The sequence below is a fragment of the Nematolebias whitei genome, chromosome 14, assembly GCF_014905685.2.
Source record: "Nematolebias whitei isolate Nwh7 chromosome 14, NemWhi1, whole genome shotgun sequence".
Classification (NCBI taxonomy): Eukaryota; Metazoa; Chordata; class Actinopteri; order Cyprinodontiformes; family Rivulidae; genus Nematolebias; species Nematolebias whitei.
In genome coordinates this window covers 30,778,984-30,799,138 of record NC_056511.1, presented here as the reverse complement: position 1 = coordinate 30,799,138, position 20,155 = coordinate 30,778,984, and the positions used below count along the sequence as shown (strand labels likewise).

The 20,155-nt window shown below is 39.4% G+C and overlaps 1 protein-coding gene across 1 annotated transcript in view; it reads left to right on the top strand.

Annotated features, from left to right (window-relative positions):
- Positions 1-1,481: 1,481 nt before the first annotated feature.
- The window catches only part of abr (ABR activator of RhoGEF and GTPase), a 212,122-nt gene continuing 193,448 nt past the window's right edge, over positions 1,482-20,155 (top strand). The window contains exon 1 of the mRNA XM_037688041.1: positions 1,482-2,296. Within this exon, the coding sequence (XP_037543969.1) occupies positions 1,492-2,296 (805 nt within the window). The 5' untranslated portion in view covers positions 1,482-1,491. The remainder of the gene's footprint in view (positions 2,297-20,155) is intronic.

Genomic DNA, 20,155 nt, shown 5'->3' with positions numbered 1-20,155 from the left:
TTTGCTTTGTTTTGTTTTTTTGAATGTCCAGAGGACCAGATTGAACTTTTTTGGAATCTCCATAAATCTTCCTTTTACATTCGTGTTCTGCACAGACGGTTCGGACAACTTTATATCTGAAAGATAACAGACACATGCCAAGGTTCATCATAGGGTGTAATCTATTTACAACAGGTAAAACATGACTCTTGTTATCAGAAAACACCTCCACTAATCTAACAAAGTAAAGTCAGGTCGTCTGAACGTATTCTTCTTGTTGAAACATTTAGTCTTTTATCCAAAAGACTTCATTAGTCTGATCAGCTGCAACAAACTCAGTCTTAAAAGCTTAAAAACTGAGTTTATTGCAGCTCCTCAATCGGGTGTTTCTTTCTTGAAGGGATTTTTAACAATTTTCATTAGAAAAATCAAAACAAATATGTACTTGTTTTTAGTATTTTGTTTTATAAGGCACCTTGATTTTGAAACCATTAGTGAAAAGGCCAGACTTCAGGGGTATCTGAGGCAGGCTTGAAACACAAGAGTCAGGGTGGCTTCTGAGTAATACCAGATGGCTAGGCCTCAGACTGACGAAGCCTCTTGGATAAGGGGCGAAATGTTTCTTTTTAACAAAAAAAACGAAGTCCAGATGACATGATTCAACCTTTTTTGTTGTCACCTTGATTTTATTGTTTTATTACATTACTTTTTATTTTAATTGAACTGTATTATTGTTGTTTATATGTTGTCTGTCTAAAACAGGTCTTTTGAAAAGGAGTCCTCGTGACTCAATTAGACCAACCTGTATAAATAAAGGTTGAATGAATTATTGAGCACGGATACCTGCACTCAACTGTACATCTGTTGCATTCAATGATATAGGAATTTTTATAATTATAAACATGAACGAAAATTATGATGCAGTTGCGGTACTATATTACAATGTGTTGTTTTAGCTATGGATATAATTAAATATATTGACAAAAATAACAAAAAACTGTAACGTTTTCATTTGCTACTGTATTAGTTGCTGTTTACTTGTGTTTCAAATAGCCATAAGGTTATTTTTTTAAGTAATTTTTTATGAATACTGTACTTAGCTCATAGGACCTTCTCTGAATACGAATCACAGTTGTTAAGTTCCGGTGAGCAAAATAAATAAATTAATTAATAAATAAAAAGTGCCCTAGACATGAGGTGTTCACTTTTTTTCAGCTGTAATTGAACGCAGCACGGTTGCTTACAGGAAGTCTTGAAACTTTTTCAACATTGTGACAAACTTGTTGTCCGCAGGTTTTTCTTTTAGCGCGCGCTTCTGCAGTCTGCCTGTGTAGGAGGATAGTGACGATGGTGTGAAAAGGCTGAAGTTAATCACGACGGTGTTTTTTTCTTTAACAGACGCGGAGGAGCAGAGAGGAAGGTGGGTGTCTGCGTCAGACCGCCGTTAGTTGACAGGCCAGATTAGAGCTCCAACGTTTCTGTCTCCGGCGGCTCCGGGAGTCGACATCAAAAATGTGGGAGCAAGACGAGTTCGCTAAACACTGGAGGAGCGAGTTTCCGGACGGAGATGTACCCCGAATGGACCTGAACTCCGTGGAGGACATCGAGTCTGAGCTGGAGAAATGTAAATCCAACATGAAGAGGCTCCAGAAGGCTCTGGCGGAGGAGAAATTCAAGGTGATTTACCTGCAGACCACCGTGACTCAACGGAAGAGGAGCGAGCCGGAAAAGCTCGGAGCCCGAGAAGAAAACTTGAACGAACCTTTAGTGTCCTCAATGATGGGGGACATTAGAAAACCGCTGCGGAGGGACGATGGAGGCGGCGGGGAGAAGGTGGTGTCCGACCCGGCGGTCTTGTTGAAGCCCCACGCAGCAGTTAGCACCCCGGGAGCTTTCAGCGCCTTCAGCCGAGAACGGGGCCGCTTCAGCGGCAGGACGGGTAAGCCCGTCCCCATCCCTGTCCCGCCGCCGAACTCCGGCTTCGGGCGGGGGGACACCGCCAAGAAGCCCCCCGCCGCCGCCCCCCGGGTGGTTGACATCGAGGAGGACAGCGACAGAGAATACGAGGACGCGGAGCTGAATGAGACTTTCGTCAGGAATAACTTGTTGACCCCGAACACCACGGGCAGGAACGGGCAGAGGACGACCAGCTACGGCCGGGGGCCCATCCGCCACAGCCGGGACTTTGACTCGGGAGAGGACGGCAGGCTGTCCCCGCAGGCGCCCCGCAGACTGTCCCCGGGCTCCCGGTGCAGCACACCGGAGAGGAGGAGTGACGGCTACCTGAGCTCCGACCATGAAGACTCCTCTTCTGCAGGTAATGGCTAACTCCTGCTGGCATTAGGAGTACAATAATTATTTATATAAAAACTTTGTTCTGTGAAGCCCTGAAGACAATTATTATAAACTAGGCTGACAACGTGGTGACATTTTAAAACCTATAGAAGAAGAGAAAAGAGAGCCAAGATGAAGCTGCTTGCATTATGGTCAGCATGGTTACCACACACACACCTGTGTCTGTCACTCCCTGACATCACTGTTCATAAGACAAGGCAGGCTGTAAAAGGCAGAGTAGAAATTAAGCCTCAAATTGCCAATAGTAGAAATTGGTCAAATTGAAAAAAGTTCTCAACAGCACATGTTTAACATGTTCTCAACAGTGTGCAGTGTTTTATGTAGAAGAGGATATTAGAAATGGTTAATGGACTGTACTTATGTAGTGCCTTTCTATCTTGTGAAGATACTCTAAGAGCTTTACAACACGTGCCCTCATTTATACATTCACTATCATTCACTCTACTGTACCAATAATAATCGGTGCTTTGTCACATTCATACACTGATGGGACACATCAGAGGCAATGAGGGGTTCAGTGTCTTGCCCAGGGACACTTGGGCATGCGACTGCTGGTGGAATCGAACCCCCAATTCTTGCATTGGAGGATGACTGCTCTAACCACTCAGCCACAGCTGCCCCAATCTAAAAAGACGCTTCCAGTTTTGAGGAAAATTATTTATATACTGTAGCGCCAAGTCACAACAGAAGTTATCTCAGGGCACTGAACAGAAACATTTGCATACATAAAAATGCAATTAGTAGCATTATATGTAATTTGTAATTTTGTTGTGCTTCAGTGCAATGACAATAAAGTTGATTCTGATTATTTATCTAAGGACTGAGCTCGGATCCATCCATCCATCCATCCATTATCTTTACTGCTTATTCCATTTTGGGTCACGGGGGTCGCCAGTGCCCATGTCCAGCAATCACTGTGCGAGGGGCAGGGTACACCCTGGACATGTCTCCAGTTCATCACAGGGACACATAGAGACAAACAGCCATTCACTCTCTCACTCACACCTAGGGACAATTTAGCGTTATCAATCAGCCTAACATGCATGTTTTTGGTCTGTGGGAGGAAACCGGAGCACCCGGAGAAAACCCACGCATGCACGGAGAGAACATGCAAACTCCACCCAGAAAGGCCCCTGGACCGGGGTTTGAACCAAGGACCTGCTCGCTGAGAGGCAGCAGCTCTACCAGTTGCGCCACCGTGCTGCCCAGCTCGGATACAATGGAAGTCAATGAGGGTTTGAATGTGTGCACTCTTGAGAGATGTGAGAGAAAATTATTAGTCCTATAAGGGTAAGAGACAGGGCAACCGTAATAGAAGTTTAAAGTTTTGTAGAGACTGCAGATCCTTTGGGAAGTGTGATCAGCTGTAAAATTATGGTGACATCATCACCCTCCAAGCTGAACACTCCATTGTAAAATCCTTAAAAGTCTATCCATCCATTATCTTTTACCCGTTTATTCCATTTTGGGTCACGGGGGTCACCGGTGCCCATGTCCAGCAATCACTGTGCGAGGGACGGGATCCTTACAAGTCATAAAACTTTAATTATGCATGTGTGAAAACAATAAAATTAATCCAAATGCCTGTTCAGTCAGGCAAAGTTTGACATTCTACAACCCGTTGAAACTATTATTGATGCTTCTAATGTGAAGCGTGGCTGAGCCACAGAGCTACAAAGATAACTGGGTTTGCTCAGCCGTTTTGCCCAAATTTCTTTCTTTGAATATGAAATATTGAAAATTTTAAAATCTTTGAAAATATTCATTATTTTGTTTGTGAAATTCAACCAAGCTAAATTTTGCAAAGCTACCAAAAGTCTGGGTGCACTATATAAAACTGAGCTGCATGTTTTCATGCACTTTTAGTGTTTTTTGAAAACTGTGGGAAGAACAGCTAATTGAAAGTTGCAATGGAAGCAGACTAATAACAACCAAATACATATAGAAACACCCGTAATAAACTATTTGGTGTTATATGACTTTCATGGCAAACACATTGACACAGCTGTGACGTGTGCAACACTCATCCCAAATCTTAAATTGTAAAAAGTCAAAAAGGCTCAGCTTGAGTTACTGATTTTTAAATGTGGTAAATGCCTTTTCATTCTGATCTTAATAAAACAGTCTAACCATGTTCATTCTAAATTTATTAAAATAATTAAAAAATCTGTCTTAGTGCTTTTCTCAGCAAAGCAAACCCTAAATGTCCTTTGATGCACCCATTAACCATTTAGATGTATAATTAATTTCCCTGCAGTTAAATGCACTGTTTTAAAACACACATGGAAGTAAAAGCTGCTTGATTAACAGTACTTTGTGTCTTTGCCTTGAATACCTTTAACATTTGGGCTGAGCATCATGATGCACACTACTGAAGTCTGGTTTGGACCCAACTCAAAGTGAGCTACAGCCTCTCAGTATTTCTGTACCTGGAAGTGACAAGAGTCTGCAGCAGCACAAGCATTCTCAGGTTTGTGCTCAACAGAATATAGTAAGCAGCAGCTGCAGATCAAGTCATTTCCTTTGTGAGGACTTCCTAGTTTCAGATTGTGTGTTTTTCGTTAGTTTTGGTGTTTGCCTCAGAGTTGACCCACAGTTTACTCAGTGACCATGTTTTGTTTCTGTTGTTGCTGCTGTTCCGCTGGTTTATGTTGTATTTTCTTTACGTGAGCTCGTGTGCTTTAGGCCTTCTTATCTGGCTACATGCTTTAGAAGTTGTGGTAAGAATTTTGGAATTTGAAACATCTGTTTCAGGAGTCTCGTTATTGGCTGATGTTAATGAAATGCATTTTTGTTTAAAAATGTGTCTCATAAATGCTTTTTATTCTTTTGCAACCTATAATTTGAGTCAAAGCCCCCTTACTCTCCTGTTGCTGTCAGATGAGTGCTGGATGGTGTCATATCCTGTCAGTGTGGTGTTAGGTTAAATACCACACAAACTGCCAAATAAAATACCACTGAACGCAACTGCAAAGTGCGTTTGATGCTCTGTCGAAAACACAAGAATCAAGAGATTGGACCGGTTCTGCCTGATTCAATGGATAAATTCAAACAAATAAAATAAAATTCACAAACTGAGAAGAAAACAATCAAAATGGTGTTCAGGACATCATGTAAATGCAGTTTTTATTGCAGTCACTCATTGAAATAAAAACTCAAGATGACTTGAAACACAGTAACATAATTTCTCTAAGAAAAAACAATGATGTGAAAAGTTAATAAGAAAAGGTTTATTTGCACCTAACCAGCCCTACAGGTCATTCTCGCCTGTTTCATTATGACTCTTTGTTTTTAGATAATTGGAAATGGACTTTGTTTGTTAATAGCAGAATTTACTTCAGTATTACATTCTGTTTCAATGTTATTAGGTTCCATTCATACAACATGTCGCTGGGATTTGTAGCTGTGAAATTATAATACACATTCTGCATATTCTGCTGCAGTAGTGTAATGTAGACATTTATTTGGGGGAAGAAATACCATGAAAGGAGCATAAACTTGTAATCATGTGACTTTCTTTTTTAAACAAAGTATTTTTATAATTTTTTTCAAATTTAAACACACAAACAAGAAACTTAAAAAAAGCATAAAATGCCCCCTCCCCACCACTTCTGTCCCACCCCGGATCAGTCAAACACACGTATACAAATTAAACAGGCATTGACATACATTCTACATACAACATAAAGGGCCACCAAGTGTCCCAAAATATTTTTACAGAACCTCTTAGCGTGTAACTTATTTTTGCCAAATGGATATGGTATATCACCTCTCTTACCCAATGTACATACACCGGGGGGTGTGAGTCCTCCTTCCATTTTCACAAAATTATCCTCCTGGCCAAAAGAGAGCCAAAGGCAATCATATCCTCGCATTTGCTGAAGGATGCATCCCCAGGGACCACCCCGAACAGTTCGATGAGTGGTGATGGGTGTAGTTTTACCATATATTCCTGAGAAGGTGCCAAATATAGATTGCCAAAATGTCTGCAGTTTGGGACTGGTCCAGAGTGTAGCTGGAGTTTGTTTGCAACAATTGCATGCTAGGTCCAGGTCGGCCTTGATCTTGGACAGTTTGTCTTTGAACCAGTGCAGTCTGTGCACTACCTTGAATTGAATTGCAGCATGTCTCAGTGCCTTTCTTTTTTAATTGCTTTATACCATAAAAGGGAGATCATCATGTCCGTGTTTTTTATTTATTTTGATTTATTCGTCGGTTAGCAAAATATTTAATTACATGTATGTTAATGATGGATTTTGTTGAAATGTTTAAATAGTCGTCCATGGATGTACATCGAAAATATATTATCTTTAGGAGTCAACCTGATTCAAAATGGCTGCCACAGCTGATTTACCTGAGCAAACACAAACATGCCTATAACAGTCAGTTTTACAGACACCTATCCACAATTTGACGTGGTAGTAGCTGAGAGTCAACTTGTACTCCAAGCACTAACAGATCATGATAGATTTTTGCTTAAAAACTTGGCATGTTGGCAGATGATGTATAGCTCTTCAAGAAATGCTGCTTTGATTCATTTTTTAGAGGATTAAGGATTAATGATAAAGTACTTTATGCAGATGATATTCTAATGACTCAGTCACTGACATCATCAGGATGCCCACAACGGTTTGTGTTCATGCCCATAACTAAGTATAAACTGGTGATCCGTTGGGCAATTGAATGTTTTCTAGTTTGAGGGCTGTAAAGCTTTATAAACACAGGAAATCATATGAGAACTAATCCAGTCTGCCTTTGTACTACTAATGCTACAGTGTTATTTTGAGACTTTCTTTAAAAAAGATTGACAGAGATTGTCTGTAACTACGTGAGTCAGCTGACTGACTAACATAAACACGAGGATAGATTGAGGAAGGCTTTTACAGCAGACTGAACTTGTTCTGTGACACATAAACTCCCCTGTCCATTTTTAACCTCAGAGGATTATTGTTGGCTTTATTTTTTTTATTGATTTACTGATGACTTTTGCTAGATATTAAAGTCAATTGAAGTCTGGAAAAAAAGGATTTGGGGAACTGTCCGGCTTTACAATTTGAGGTAGAAAGAGCAGCAGTTAAAAAAAGAACATTCACCAATGACATGACTTTTAACACTAAATCACTCATCTGATGGTGTTCTATGAGGAAACTAGTTATTCACCCATCAAAGGCAAACATAAAGTCCATCCAGGGCTTAATTTATAAACTGATCAATGCCGGAATTCAAATAGCGGGCGGGGCAGGGGGTCTGTGGGTCCTCCCCCAGAATATTTTGAATAAAGTAGATGCGATTTCCTGCATTTTGGTGTATCTTAACGGGTTGTTAAACATCTACATTTACCTACATTTTTAAATACTCCGCTTTTGTCAAGCGTCCCCCTCCCTTACTTGACGAAATCGTCAAGTATCGGGCTCTTAACCGAGCCCAACTCTGTCCCTGCTCGTTGTTGTCCAACTCCACATTTGAAACCTCCAGGTGCCTGCCTGCGTACGACTGCCTGGGGGCTCCTGCCTGCGTACGACTGCCTGGTTAGCTTAGCTCGGCATTGAGAGTTACCGAATACAAGCAAACAGTTACCGGAACGCACTCTTGTCAAAATAAGAGAGTTCCAAGATCCTGTTCCGGCAGGATCCGGCTCAAATTAAACACTGAGTCTGTTTGTCTGTAAGTCCGAGTTAGGGTTTACTGAAATTTGATATGCATATATGCGTCATCACTAGGAGTGTCGCGTACATGTTTCATGACCCCAGCTTTAAGGTCAAGGTCACAAATTAAGGTAAAATATTATACCAGGTCTTTGCTTATCTGGGCCGTAGCATCTGATCCGCTTGAGATAATTTAATGAAACTTCATGCACTTATGCATCATCCCTAGATAGAGTGACAGTTGCACTTTTATCACCCCAGCTTCAAAACTAAGGTCACAAATCAAGGTCAAAGTTAAAACAAGGCCTTTGCTTGTCCAGACCGTAACTTTTGATTCACTCAAAATAATTTAATGAAATGTCATACGCTTATGCATCACCACTAAATGGAGTGTTGCATGCACTGTTCATCGCCCCAGTTTCAAAATCAAGGTCACCAATCAAGGTCAAAGTTAAAACAAGGTCTTTGCTTGTCCCGGCCATAACTTTTGATTCACTCAAAATAATTTGATGAAACTTCATACACATACACATCAGCAGCAGTCAGAGTTTTGCATCCACTGTTCATCACCCCAGGTCAAGGTCAACCTCAGAAATCAAGGTCAAATGCATATAATATGTCGTATGCGACACTCTTGTTTAATGCTTCCACTGAAAGATATTTAAACCAATATAAAGCATATTTAAATTAAGGTAATAGCCAAAAGCTGATCTTAATTCTCTCTTTCAAAATTGTCCAAGTAAAATGAAGGAAAGCAGACCTGAGATTTCTAATCATAACTCACCGCTTCCTCTTCATTCAGAGACTGTATTTTATCCTAAACGTGTGTGTCAGTAAGGAAAAGCAATTACTGTTAATCTGTTAATCTGTTCCATCGTTTTTGTCCCACAGGATATTGATGTTTACCTTTGAGAACAAGGATAATCAGTGGAAACAATTAGTTTTGACCACAAACAATAGAGGGTGTGTGGAACTGTTGGATGAACCAGAGGTATTTTCAGGCTCTCCTGCTCATTAGGTGATGTGGTCCAGCTTTTTCAGTTTGTATAACAACAGCTCAATGGCTCCTCGATGATCAGGGGTCTTGCTCAAGTCTTGTGTAACATCCTCTCTGTTGCTCTGACCTCTCTGTCAGCCTCCTGATTCAGCTCTGATTCACAGCGTTGTTGATCTGAACCCGAAATCCACCGTTAATAACATTATTAGAGATCCACTGATTCAGGTTTTTGGATTTTGGAGCCGATCCCAACTTCCAATTCTTGTTCACATCTGACCTGCTGATTCAAAGTTCTCTGTAACAACTATAATGAACAGAATATAAAATATATGTTTAAAATTTCAGATAAGAAGAGAAATGGCTAAGATTTATGTTGTAAGCCTTCACCCGACACGCACTCCATACAATGTTAATGTTCATTTGACTCCAGAAACACGAGTTTTTTTATCCTGATGCATGCTCATGAGTTTTTTTTACTTGTAAAGTGCATCTATTGTGAGGAATGTTAGGGCAATCTGCATATGAGTCTAGCTTACTCAGTGAAGCTTTATAAATTGAACCCCACGCTCCCTGTTCTTTGAATTGATAAAGTTCCTCTGATGAAAAGCAAAACGTCTTCTGTTACAAATAAAGTCCAGTTGTTTTTGTCTTGAACCTTTTTGAATTTACCATGTCCTGGATGACTGCGAATCTTCACAAGTGTATTTGTAAAGTAGACGGTGGCCCCTCTTGGACGTTTTATGCTTTTATTGCTGTCATAAATTGTCTTTCTTTAGGAATAAAACTTTCGTAATGTTATAGTGAAATCAAATTTCATGAAAAGCAGAAGTCAGAGAAGGATTTTCGTGACCCTAAACATCCCCAGGCCAGTCTCTGTCAGTAAATAAAGCCAAGCTTTGCTCTGAGTTTGATCAGCGGGCTGAAAAACATTCTCACTTTCTAGTTTTGAGCTGTTTTACTTCTTTTATTCCTATTTTTTCCTATTTCTTACAAAGTGAACAATGTAATTTTTTTTCTTTTGGTTGCTCCCTTCTTCAGGGGGTCGCCACAGCAAACTAACTCGCACAAAGACTTGGCAGTTATTTTTATGCCGGATGTCTTTCCTGACACAACCACAGACCACTGAGCTACCACATCTCTCTGTGTGGAGCAGAGAGCTGCTATCTAGGACACCCGGGGAGCAGATGGTGGGGGTTAAAGGCCTTGCTCAAGGGCCCAGAGTGGGGCAAATGAGGGTGGAGGCAGGTGTGAGTGCTTCACCAATCCCACCCACATTTTTGATGTTGTTGGTACAATGTAATATGTTCATATTCAACCCAAATCAATTTGTTTTTGTTACATAGAAATCAGATGTTTTCTCAGTAAATCTGGAAAACATATGAATTGACTGAGTTCGTATTTGCAAATTACTTCAACTGTCAGATGTTCTTCCTGTTCCTCTTACCTTTAATTAATTTCTCTCTTTAACTGCTTTTTACTTTGAAAACATCCCCTGTTCTTCTTTCTCACAGGAAATAAAGCGTTTAAATTTAGTACTCGGGAGCTTTGATTCAAAACGAGGCTTGAAAGGTCTTTTTACAAACACATGGTAGCAACAAGGCAACATGAGTCTCAACTAATAAGAGATGTTTTCTTGTAATAAGTATTTAGATTCTGGACTGAGATCAGATAGTTTTGGAATTAAAGTATTGGAACATATTTCTGTATCAAAACATACATTTATAAAACAACCAGTTTAACAATCAGATGAATAAAAAACAAATTGTCCTAAAAAAGCTGGTGGTTTTGTTACATAATTTACCAAAATATCAACATTGTCATTTAAACGATGGTCACAAAAACAAGGCTTTTTAAAAAAATCATCTTTTTACTTTAAGATAAACAGTTATTTAATTTTTATAAAGAGCGTGCCCTACAATCTTTATCAAACTTTCCAATAGATATCATGCTGACAGGTGATGTCATATGTTCTGGATGTAAACACAGCAAGCCTTTACTACAAGCGCAACACAACCTACCACTTTTTACATTAATCATAAGCTGGTATTCCTATTCAGCATGCTGAAACGTGCAGAAAGATGATTTCATACAACAGCACCGCATTTGTTGCACTTATATGAGTTACCTGGTAATATGACGTTGTAAAAAAAAAAAACTGTGACTCTATTGGGGCTTTGATATGATGCTTTAGTTGATGTCATCTCTTCATAGCCGTTGCTCACACATCCAAATAATCAATGAAACTAACATAAGTGATCTTTAATATTGTGTATATCCTGTCTGCAAAGGGTCTTATTAATCTTGAACTGAAACTTTAACATTTTATATACAAAGGTACAAAAGGTAAAAGATCTTTATTTGCCATTTGTGCACAGACCAACAATCAATTGGAACTCTTGTGCAAAGCTCTCCGTCATAGTCAAAACACTGAAACACTAAATAAATAAAATAAAAATAAGAACAAAGTGCTTTCTATCTACACTGTACAGAAAGTAAACCATGTCACTTGACCAGTGAAGTTAGGTAGTGTAAGGTTATTATTGCACCAGCTCTGTAGTTTTGTTTTGCCGTTAGTCTGACTGTGGCAGGGAAAACCTATTAAAAACCTTGTGCTATGCATTGATGGTGCTATCTGCTCTACTGTGTCTTAGGTTATATGAAATTTTTTTTTTGTGTCTGATAAAACAGTGAGCAGGATGGAGTGAGTTCTTGATGATCCCTGCTGCTCTTCATCAACAGTGCTGTACACATATCGAGTCCATGGAAGGAAGTTTTGTCCCTTTGATCCACTCTGCAGTCCTTCTGACTCTTTGCAGTGCCTTCCTTTCTGCTTGTGTGGGTTTCCCATACCAAAAGGTGATGCCTGTGGTTAGAATACTCTCTATCAGTCCTCTATAGGCCTGGGTGAGAGGGCGCTGGTTAAGACCCACTTTCCTGAGCAGCCTACTTCATAGTAAAGCCTTTGCTGGGCTTTTTTCACTGTGGTCGTGGTGTTGAGAGACCAGCTCAGGTCCGATGTAACCTGAAGTCCCAAGAATCTATGGCTGTCAGCCCTCTGTACCTCAGTCCCTTTAATGATGAGAGGCTGTAAAGGGGAGGGTTCTTCCTGAAGTCCGATTTCTTTGGTCTTGTCTAGGCCTGTCGTGATACACACTAAATCAATTAATCGCACAATAAATTAAAATTATCAACCTCATTTTCATTTTTCAGCTTTATCGTTTCTTCGTGTCTCTCTCTTTCTACTGAAGACACTGGCCGACAAAAGGCTCAACTCTGGTGCTCTTCACTGACCCTTCCCTTTCTCTTTCTTTTAAAATCTGTTTTAACCATCCAAAATTGCGTTTTTTGATCATTAAAAGCAGCTAAGCTGAGAAGCTAAGCTACGAGCTAAGCTAACAGGCCAACCTTGGGGAAAAAAAACCTCAGTCTTGTCAAAGCTCCAAAATTCACGGTTGAAACCCATACCTTCGTATAAAAAGTTGTTTTTCTCTGCAAAAAGAAGCTGAGAACTTATTTACTGATTTTTTTAATTAAATGCTTTGTGTGAAAAATGCTATGCTAAAGAGCTCAAACCACACCGAGCATCCGCCATTTTGAGAACCAAGAAAAAAAAAAGTAAAGAGAGACAGCCCGTGTCACGTCAAGGGGCCTACCTCCCATTTTTCTTAGAGACACCCTGCTGCTCCCTCCCTATCCATCCTTCGGTTCAAACGGTCTTATACTGCCATCCAGTGGTCGAATAAAGGTACTACACACAAAATGAACCAACATTTCTTCTTAAATTTGACAATAATTAATAATTATTGTCAATTTTCAAACAATATTATCGTTTATCGCAATAATTTCTGAGACAATTAATTACCCAGCAAAATTTGTTCTCGTGACAGGCCTAGTCTTGTCTGTATTGAGGTCGTTTTTCTCTCCATAGGTATTAATGTTGTCTACCAGAGTCCTGTACCTTAACTCATTCCGCTCCTGGATGAACCCCAATATAGTGGTGTCGTCGGCATATTTATTTATTTCTTATATTCTTTAAATCCCAGTCAGCTGCTGCTTTGACTCAGTGCAATGAGTTGTTTCACTTCAGATAATGGCAGGACATTTTCTCTGAGAAATCCTGTTGGATGAGAGTGTTTTTTTCACTCCTGAGAGAGTGGTGGTAAATATAACACACATTATTTTTCTCTCTTTTCCTCTGGGTTGGCTGTTTGTTCGCTTCAATACTCAGGACGTGTTCAGGCTCGTCCTGAATGGCTTGTGCAGCGGGGGAATCTACGAGCCAGCGATGGTTTCCTGTTCAGCTGTCTGCGGAGGACATAGAAGTTTGAATCATTTACATGGCTTTTTTTTTTTTTTTTTGTAACTTTTTGTATTTTACACCTCATTTCTTGGTTTTTGTCTTTTATTGTGGGAGAAATTGAGAATTTCAGTTTGAGTGAAGCTAAGTCACAGTGGAAATCAAGTGTACCTGCTCATGTGTTGCAAGTTTTTTTAGTATCTTCACATTTTAATGTGGCGCTTTAATATACATTGTCAGTGATGAATCTGTTGCTGTTGTTTAACCAAACTAGTTCACTAAATTTGACATTCATCCCTTTTGTGGTAAATTATTTCTCCCAAAAAGTACTTGTGAGGAAACGGGAAGTTTAATTACATGAAAAACAGAAGCGACTCTCGCTCTTTACCTCAATGAAACAAGTAACAAGTACATTAGATCTAATTAAAAGTTGTAGATTTATTAGACTGTTAATAAAAGATCAAATTAACAAATTTAACAATGAAACTATTAATGTTGATTATGCCCTTTCACTGGATTAGCGTTGTATCAAACATGGGCCATTCCATCAAAATAACTCACCAATATAAAAGACACTGTTTTTGTATGACAACCCAGTGATAAGGATGCCTGCAGTGGCAGCACAACGTGATGACGTCGCGCGTGCCTACCTGATCTCATGGCAGAGAGGAAAATTAAAAATGTCGGCGATGTGGAAGTTTTTTTTGTTGGTGAGGATGTCGGATTCCGAAGATTTTTGGACTACGTTGAGCCTCACTACATCGTCCCCAGTTAGAGATATTTTTCCGACGTAACATTACCCGAGTTACAAGCCGTCATGTCTGACATCATTGAGAAGCTAATAGCCGATAGCACTTGGGTGAGTTTTACCACAGACATTTGGCCGTCGTGTTAGCCCTGTTTATGCTATGCATATCATATGGCTGATACTGAATATATGTCACCAGCTCTTACAGCTGTTACACAATTTTTGTAGCAAATAAGCCTAAATAAGAGGGCTATGTTCTGACAAAAGAAAGTATATATATTTGTATCGGTATCGGTTATTTGCCAAATACGTTTTAACATATCAGATATCGGCCAAAAATCCAATATTGTGCATCCCTACTTTAAAATGACTTTAAATTGACCTGCTGGTTTGCACCTACCGGTACTTGAAGGGGCTTTTTTTTGCACTAGCAGAATTTTCCACGGTACAGTTTCAGATTGATATGACACAGAAAGTAGCTGTTGTGGTCTCACAGAAAGTCTGGAGATACAGCCTCTTCCTGCAGTCTGTTGGTGACAGCAGCCACCATCAACGACTGCTGAAACTGTGACTTGGAATGAAAGTATTTGAGGAGCAGCACAATGCACGAGGGTGGGTTTTGTCTTGGAAATGTGTCAAAGTATGTGACAGTTTTATTACTTCTTGGTTTTATTATGCACTAAATAAAATACATATAATACAAATAAAATACTTAAAACACAATTTATCCTGGCTAAGTATAGCTTTTCTTTGCTTCACCATATAAATCGGGCTTATAACAGATGAGTTTTCATACCCGATTTCCTATCAGCTGCATCTTTGTGGAACACTGGCACATTGCCCTTGTGTCCGTGCGTGCCTGTTCTAAAACCAACAAAGGTGTGGACCTCCTGTGAGTTTCTAATGGGGACAAAGTCATTCTAGTAAGACTTTCACAATAAGAAACAGGAAGACTACATACAAATGGTTGGATGGTTATCTGAACACAATGACTGAATGATTGTTACTTATTGTTTTGATTTTCCCAGAAACATGGCACAATTACTTTTTCTTTTCTGGCTTTGAATCTAGTGGTGAAGCTAGACAATTTTCATTGGTGTGGCCAGTTGGAGACCATTGCTCACACAGGGATGGCTTGGAAAATTACACAATTTTTCCCTAAATCACAAGTTACTGTGAATTTAGCAGTGCATCTTGGTCATTCCTTCATTTACTTACACAGGCAGTGACTACCAAGCAGAATTACACCATGAGGACCTGCATAGTCTCCTTAATGTGCTCCTTAACTACTCAAAAGTAAATAAATAATTTCAAACAGTTGTGAAAGTATTATTTTAATTGGTGAAAAATATCTCAAGACATTTAGAACACATTTTTTTTCTCTTCAGAATAGGGTTTGCAACTGAGGTTGCATTTTAAATACATATATATAACAATAAGAAGTAGAAATTCTCTGCTCAAGTCAAGAGATGAGCAGCTGAAAGAACTGGTAGCACGATAAATGGTGGTTTTCCTGTCAGTTACTGATTCATACCCCCCCCCCCCTTTTTTTTTGTTCTTTCAGCTGCTCTCTTCCTTGGGTGTTGGCCCACAGCTATAGGGATCTGCACCTGACCTACCTGGTGCACTTAATTAATGACTCCAGGTGCTGTGTATTTTGTTTAATTAAAGTCTTGCCTTTATATACTGAGCTCTCCTGCATCTCAGGCAGGGGAGCATTAAGTGTCCTGCTGCACCTTCATGGTCATCGCCTAGTGTCATAGTATTCTGAGGAGTTGTGAGTAGTCTCGCTGCCCAGTCAGCATTAAGTTTGTCATTTTCCTTTTTGTAAATAAATACCTTTTTTGTGACTTTGTTGGAGTTCTGCTTGCATTTGGGTTTCACCCACTACTGATTGTGACAACAGCGAACTAACTCGCATGAAGACTTGTCAATTGTTTTTATGCCAGTTGCCCTCCCTGATGCTACCACAGCCCTCTGCGTGGAGCGGAGAGCTGCTATCTAGGGTGCCCAGTGGAGCAGATGGTGGAGGTTAAGGGCCTTGATCAAGGGCCCAGAGTCAGGCAAATGAGGGTGGATGTGGGTGTGGGTGCTTCTCCATTCCCACCCACATTTTGATGTTGTCAGGACGGGGAGTTGAACCGATGACCTGCCAACCTCCTAGCTCAGGGGGGCCACAGTTTCTGAAAGCCAGCATCCCAGGGACCAGACATCCAGTGATTAAAGTCATTATGTGCATAAACCAAGGTTATGATCTGTTACCATTTTAATTGGTTTATTTTATTGCATTGAACCATAAATGCAATAAAACAAAACCCAAACCCCAAAAATGTGTGTTTATTTATTTAATGAAATCCTTGGTGGGCCAGATTGAAGTCACGCGGGCCGCCAGTTGAATAGCCCTGCTCTACTGTATATGTTATAACGGCACAACAGTTTCTGCAGTGCAATATATGAAGAGAATAAATAAAAAAACATGAATTAGTCATTGAATAAATTGCTTAATCTTTAAACTGAAGTCAGTCTTTTGATACTTCTTTATCATTTTACAGTAACGTAGAGAAAAGGTATAAAATCCTAGAACAACGCAGTTTGAGTTAACAGCAGGTCCCTTATGATTGGCTGACTCCTGCGGCTGCCATGGAGACTCCAGCGTGGAGCGTTTGTGGTGCGCAACTGATGTGTGCATGTGGGTCTACAGAGCTCCTCATTCTTCACTGCCTCATAAAGTGCTTGACTTCTTGGATATGTTCAGTACTCCACAAGGTTTCTGTGGTTTATGTGACATGTGGCTGATATGCTGCTCAAACTGTTTAGGTTCTTCTTGTTTTCAAGATCTGTGCATTGGAAGCTAAGGATGGCAGAGAGAATAAGAAATGGTAAATAATTGAATAAATGTACACATAAGCCACACATATGTTGGTTTGATTTGATTGTTAATTGAAAAACATGGTACAGTAGTCCCTCATTTATCACGGGTGTTTGGGATCACGCGAAGTAGGGATACACTAGTCCAAGTTCAAGTTCACTTTAAGTTCAGTAAACTTTGTCATGACATGTGCCAGGCTGTACTCACACTCCTGTTACTCCCAATCTCCCTCCTTAAATAAACAATTTAAATTTAAATATTGTAACATTTTAAATAAACAATTCATGGCTCATCCATCAATCAGCCAACTGTGTCATGTCCAATCTTATTTTGAAAAATCGTGATATAGCGAACTGCCAAGTAGCAAGGGACTACTGTATATCGGGAAAGAACAGTGTCAAAATAAACATGTACTAAAGACAAATGTGTGCATATTAGTCAATAGTTGTGCATAACTAGAATTTGTACTTGTATGTTTCCTTTATAAAAAATACAATTTAAAAAGTTAGGACTTCACAAACTTACAAAGACTAACTTCAAGTTTACAGCTTTGTTTTACTCTTCATGAATACAAAGGACTATGACCATTTGTTAGTTTTTATTACCATTTGAGAATCAAGTTTTTCTTCTTCTGAGAATACAAATTTACAAACGTGATCTTGTGTCACTGGGTCACAGGCTGGTTAATCGATCACAGAACACATTCAAGAGAAAACACCATTTATTTGTTTGTTAAACTGATATATCCATCCATCGATCCATATCTTTACTCGCTTCTTCCTTTCCGGGTTGCAGGGGTCACTGGTGCCCATATCCAGCAGTCACTGCGCGATAGGCGGGGGACACCTTGGACAGGTCTCCACCGTGCCACCTTAACCTGATATATTCACTGAAATATTCAATAATACTTACAGTTTGCAAGTTCTCATACTGTGTAGTCCTAATGCTAAGTAATAAATAAACCCTGCTGTGATGTTTAAGCTAAACCAAAAATACTTGTGTGTTTATTGACAACTACAACTACATCCATCCATTCATCCTTCCATCCATCATCTTTACCTGCTTCTTTCTTTTTTGGTTGCATGGGTCACTGGTGTCCATATCCAACTATCACTACAACTACAATTATGTTTAATTGATAAAAATCACCTACTGTTCCTGTAAAATGTTTCTCAAATATTTACTACTGCTTGAGTTAGCAGTAGATTTGCAAATCAGTTGCATAAAATCCAATGTGAGAGCCCATAGAAAAACATCTGATCATTGGTCAGGGGGCTCAAAGATTTCAGGATTAGGGGGCTTTTTAGGGGGCTGAGATGGTGTAGAGGCAGGGCAGCCGACTTGGGACCCAAAAGTCCCAGGTTTGAACCCCAGTCATGCACATCCTTTGGTGTCTCTGAGCAGGACACCCCATCCCCAATTGCTCTCTGGGCACCCTCAATAACTGCCCACTGCTCCACCTGGTGGTGGATGGGTTAAATGCAGAGATCCTATTTCACCATTGTATGGAACATACAGTAAAATGATGACAACATAACACATTATTATTATTATTTAGAAAAAGTCGGGGCTGACAGCTGCTTTTGAATGCCGTGATCGATAATGTGATGAGTGATGATGATTTTTTTTTTTCCATAAATGTGGAAATCTAAATGGTTGTTTTGTGTTGTTAAGCAATTTTTAGTGCACACATATTCTGCTTTATACAATTTAAGTTTTTGTGAATTTTTATTTTTTGTTACACAGTGGTTTGGCACAGATATTGTCAGTCGAAGCTTTGCTATGTTTACTTTTAAAAGACAGTATTTTTTAAATTTGTCATAAGAAAAAAGCTTTGTAAAGAAATACAAGCCATTATTTTGTGTGATGCCTTTTTTGTTTGAAGTATGACACGAAGCGTTGTACTACACAGAGAAATCTGAATGGCGTGGGATGACCGTGATCAGGTTGTGAATGTGCTTCTTGTTGAGGCTTTCATCCTCCCTGCTGGTGTGTGAAGTCTTTGCTGTGACAGTGTTATTGTGTCAAATCACAGCTGCGACCAGGCTCGACAAAATGCAATTTCACAGACTGTCCTGGACCAACACCTCCATTATAAGAAAGCCTGGTTATTAGCTGGTGTGGGTATTATACAGTCCATTATATTTTGAAAACGAGTGCTGCGGTGTTGAAGTGAGCAACACTGTGCACCAGCAGCACCAGAAGTCATGTTGGGACACAATAAAAAGGCATTCAGAATTAAGAGTTTTTAAAAATATGTGGATTTTTAATTATTTATGTGTGAATAACAAAGCAGCATTCTTTTAAGGATTGACTTAAACACAGACAAAACGCATACAGAGCAGTCACCGTCAAGAATAAAGCAGTCAAGGCTTCAGGAAAACAGGAAAAAATGTTTGTTCTATGATGGGAAGTTTTGCATCGGTTTAGTGGTTTAGAGTTGTGCTGTATGTATCCTGAGACAAAAGAAGAGATGAAAACTTTATACACTTGAAACGGTGTCACCTGGTACCTGTGTTTCACATTTCCTTCATATGGGCAACATGACTTAAGCGCACTTGTTCAAACCCAACAAAAATTCAATTTCTTTCACTGGAAAGAAAAAAGAAATGTAAGGAAAGTTGTCTACTCTTAGCAGCTAACAAATCATGTTTATAGCTAATTATAACATTTATGATTTGCAGAATTGAGGTAAAGGTAGTGTTTCTCTCTGGGCTGTTGCAGACTAGTTTGACGCAAAATAGTAAGAAAATTGGTAAATTCAAGATATTTAGAGATGCAGTGAACCCTCGCTATAACGCGGTTCACCTTTCACGGCCTCGCTGCTTCACGGATTTGCATCGTGCATTGTGTTCTGCATCCTGATTGGCTAAACAGTCTCTCCAGTACAGTAGTTATTTGTAAAAAACATTTATACAGTACTTTTATTTGTTAAACAAATGCTTGGGCCTGTAAAAAGGTTTTGTTCTTTGGTTTGAATGTATTATGGAGTATTTCATTGCATAATAATTGTAAAAAACTGAATACAGCACTTCAGACTGAGGAAGTCTTTCGGATGGAAGACGAAACGTTTCTATATATTTTTTTGTTTGTTTTGTGAATGTCCAGAGGACCAGATTTAATTTTTTTTAGATATTAAAGATTAACTTTGTGAATGGAATTAATTATGGAAGTTAAACAACTTTTCCATAATATTCTCATGTTTTGGAAAGGGTCTGTATATATATATATATATATATATATATATATATATATATATATATAT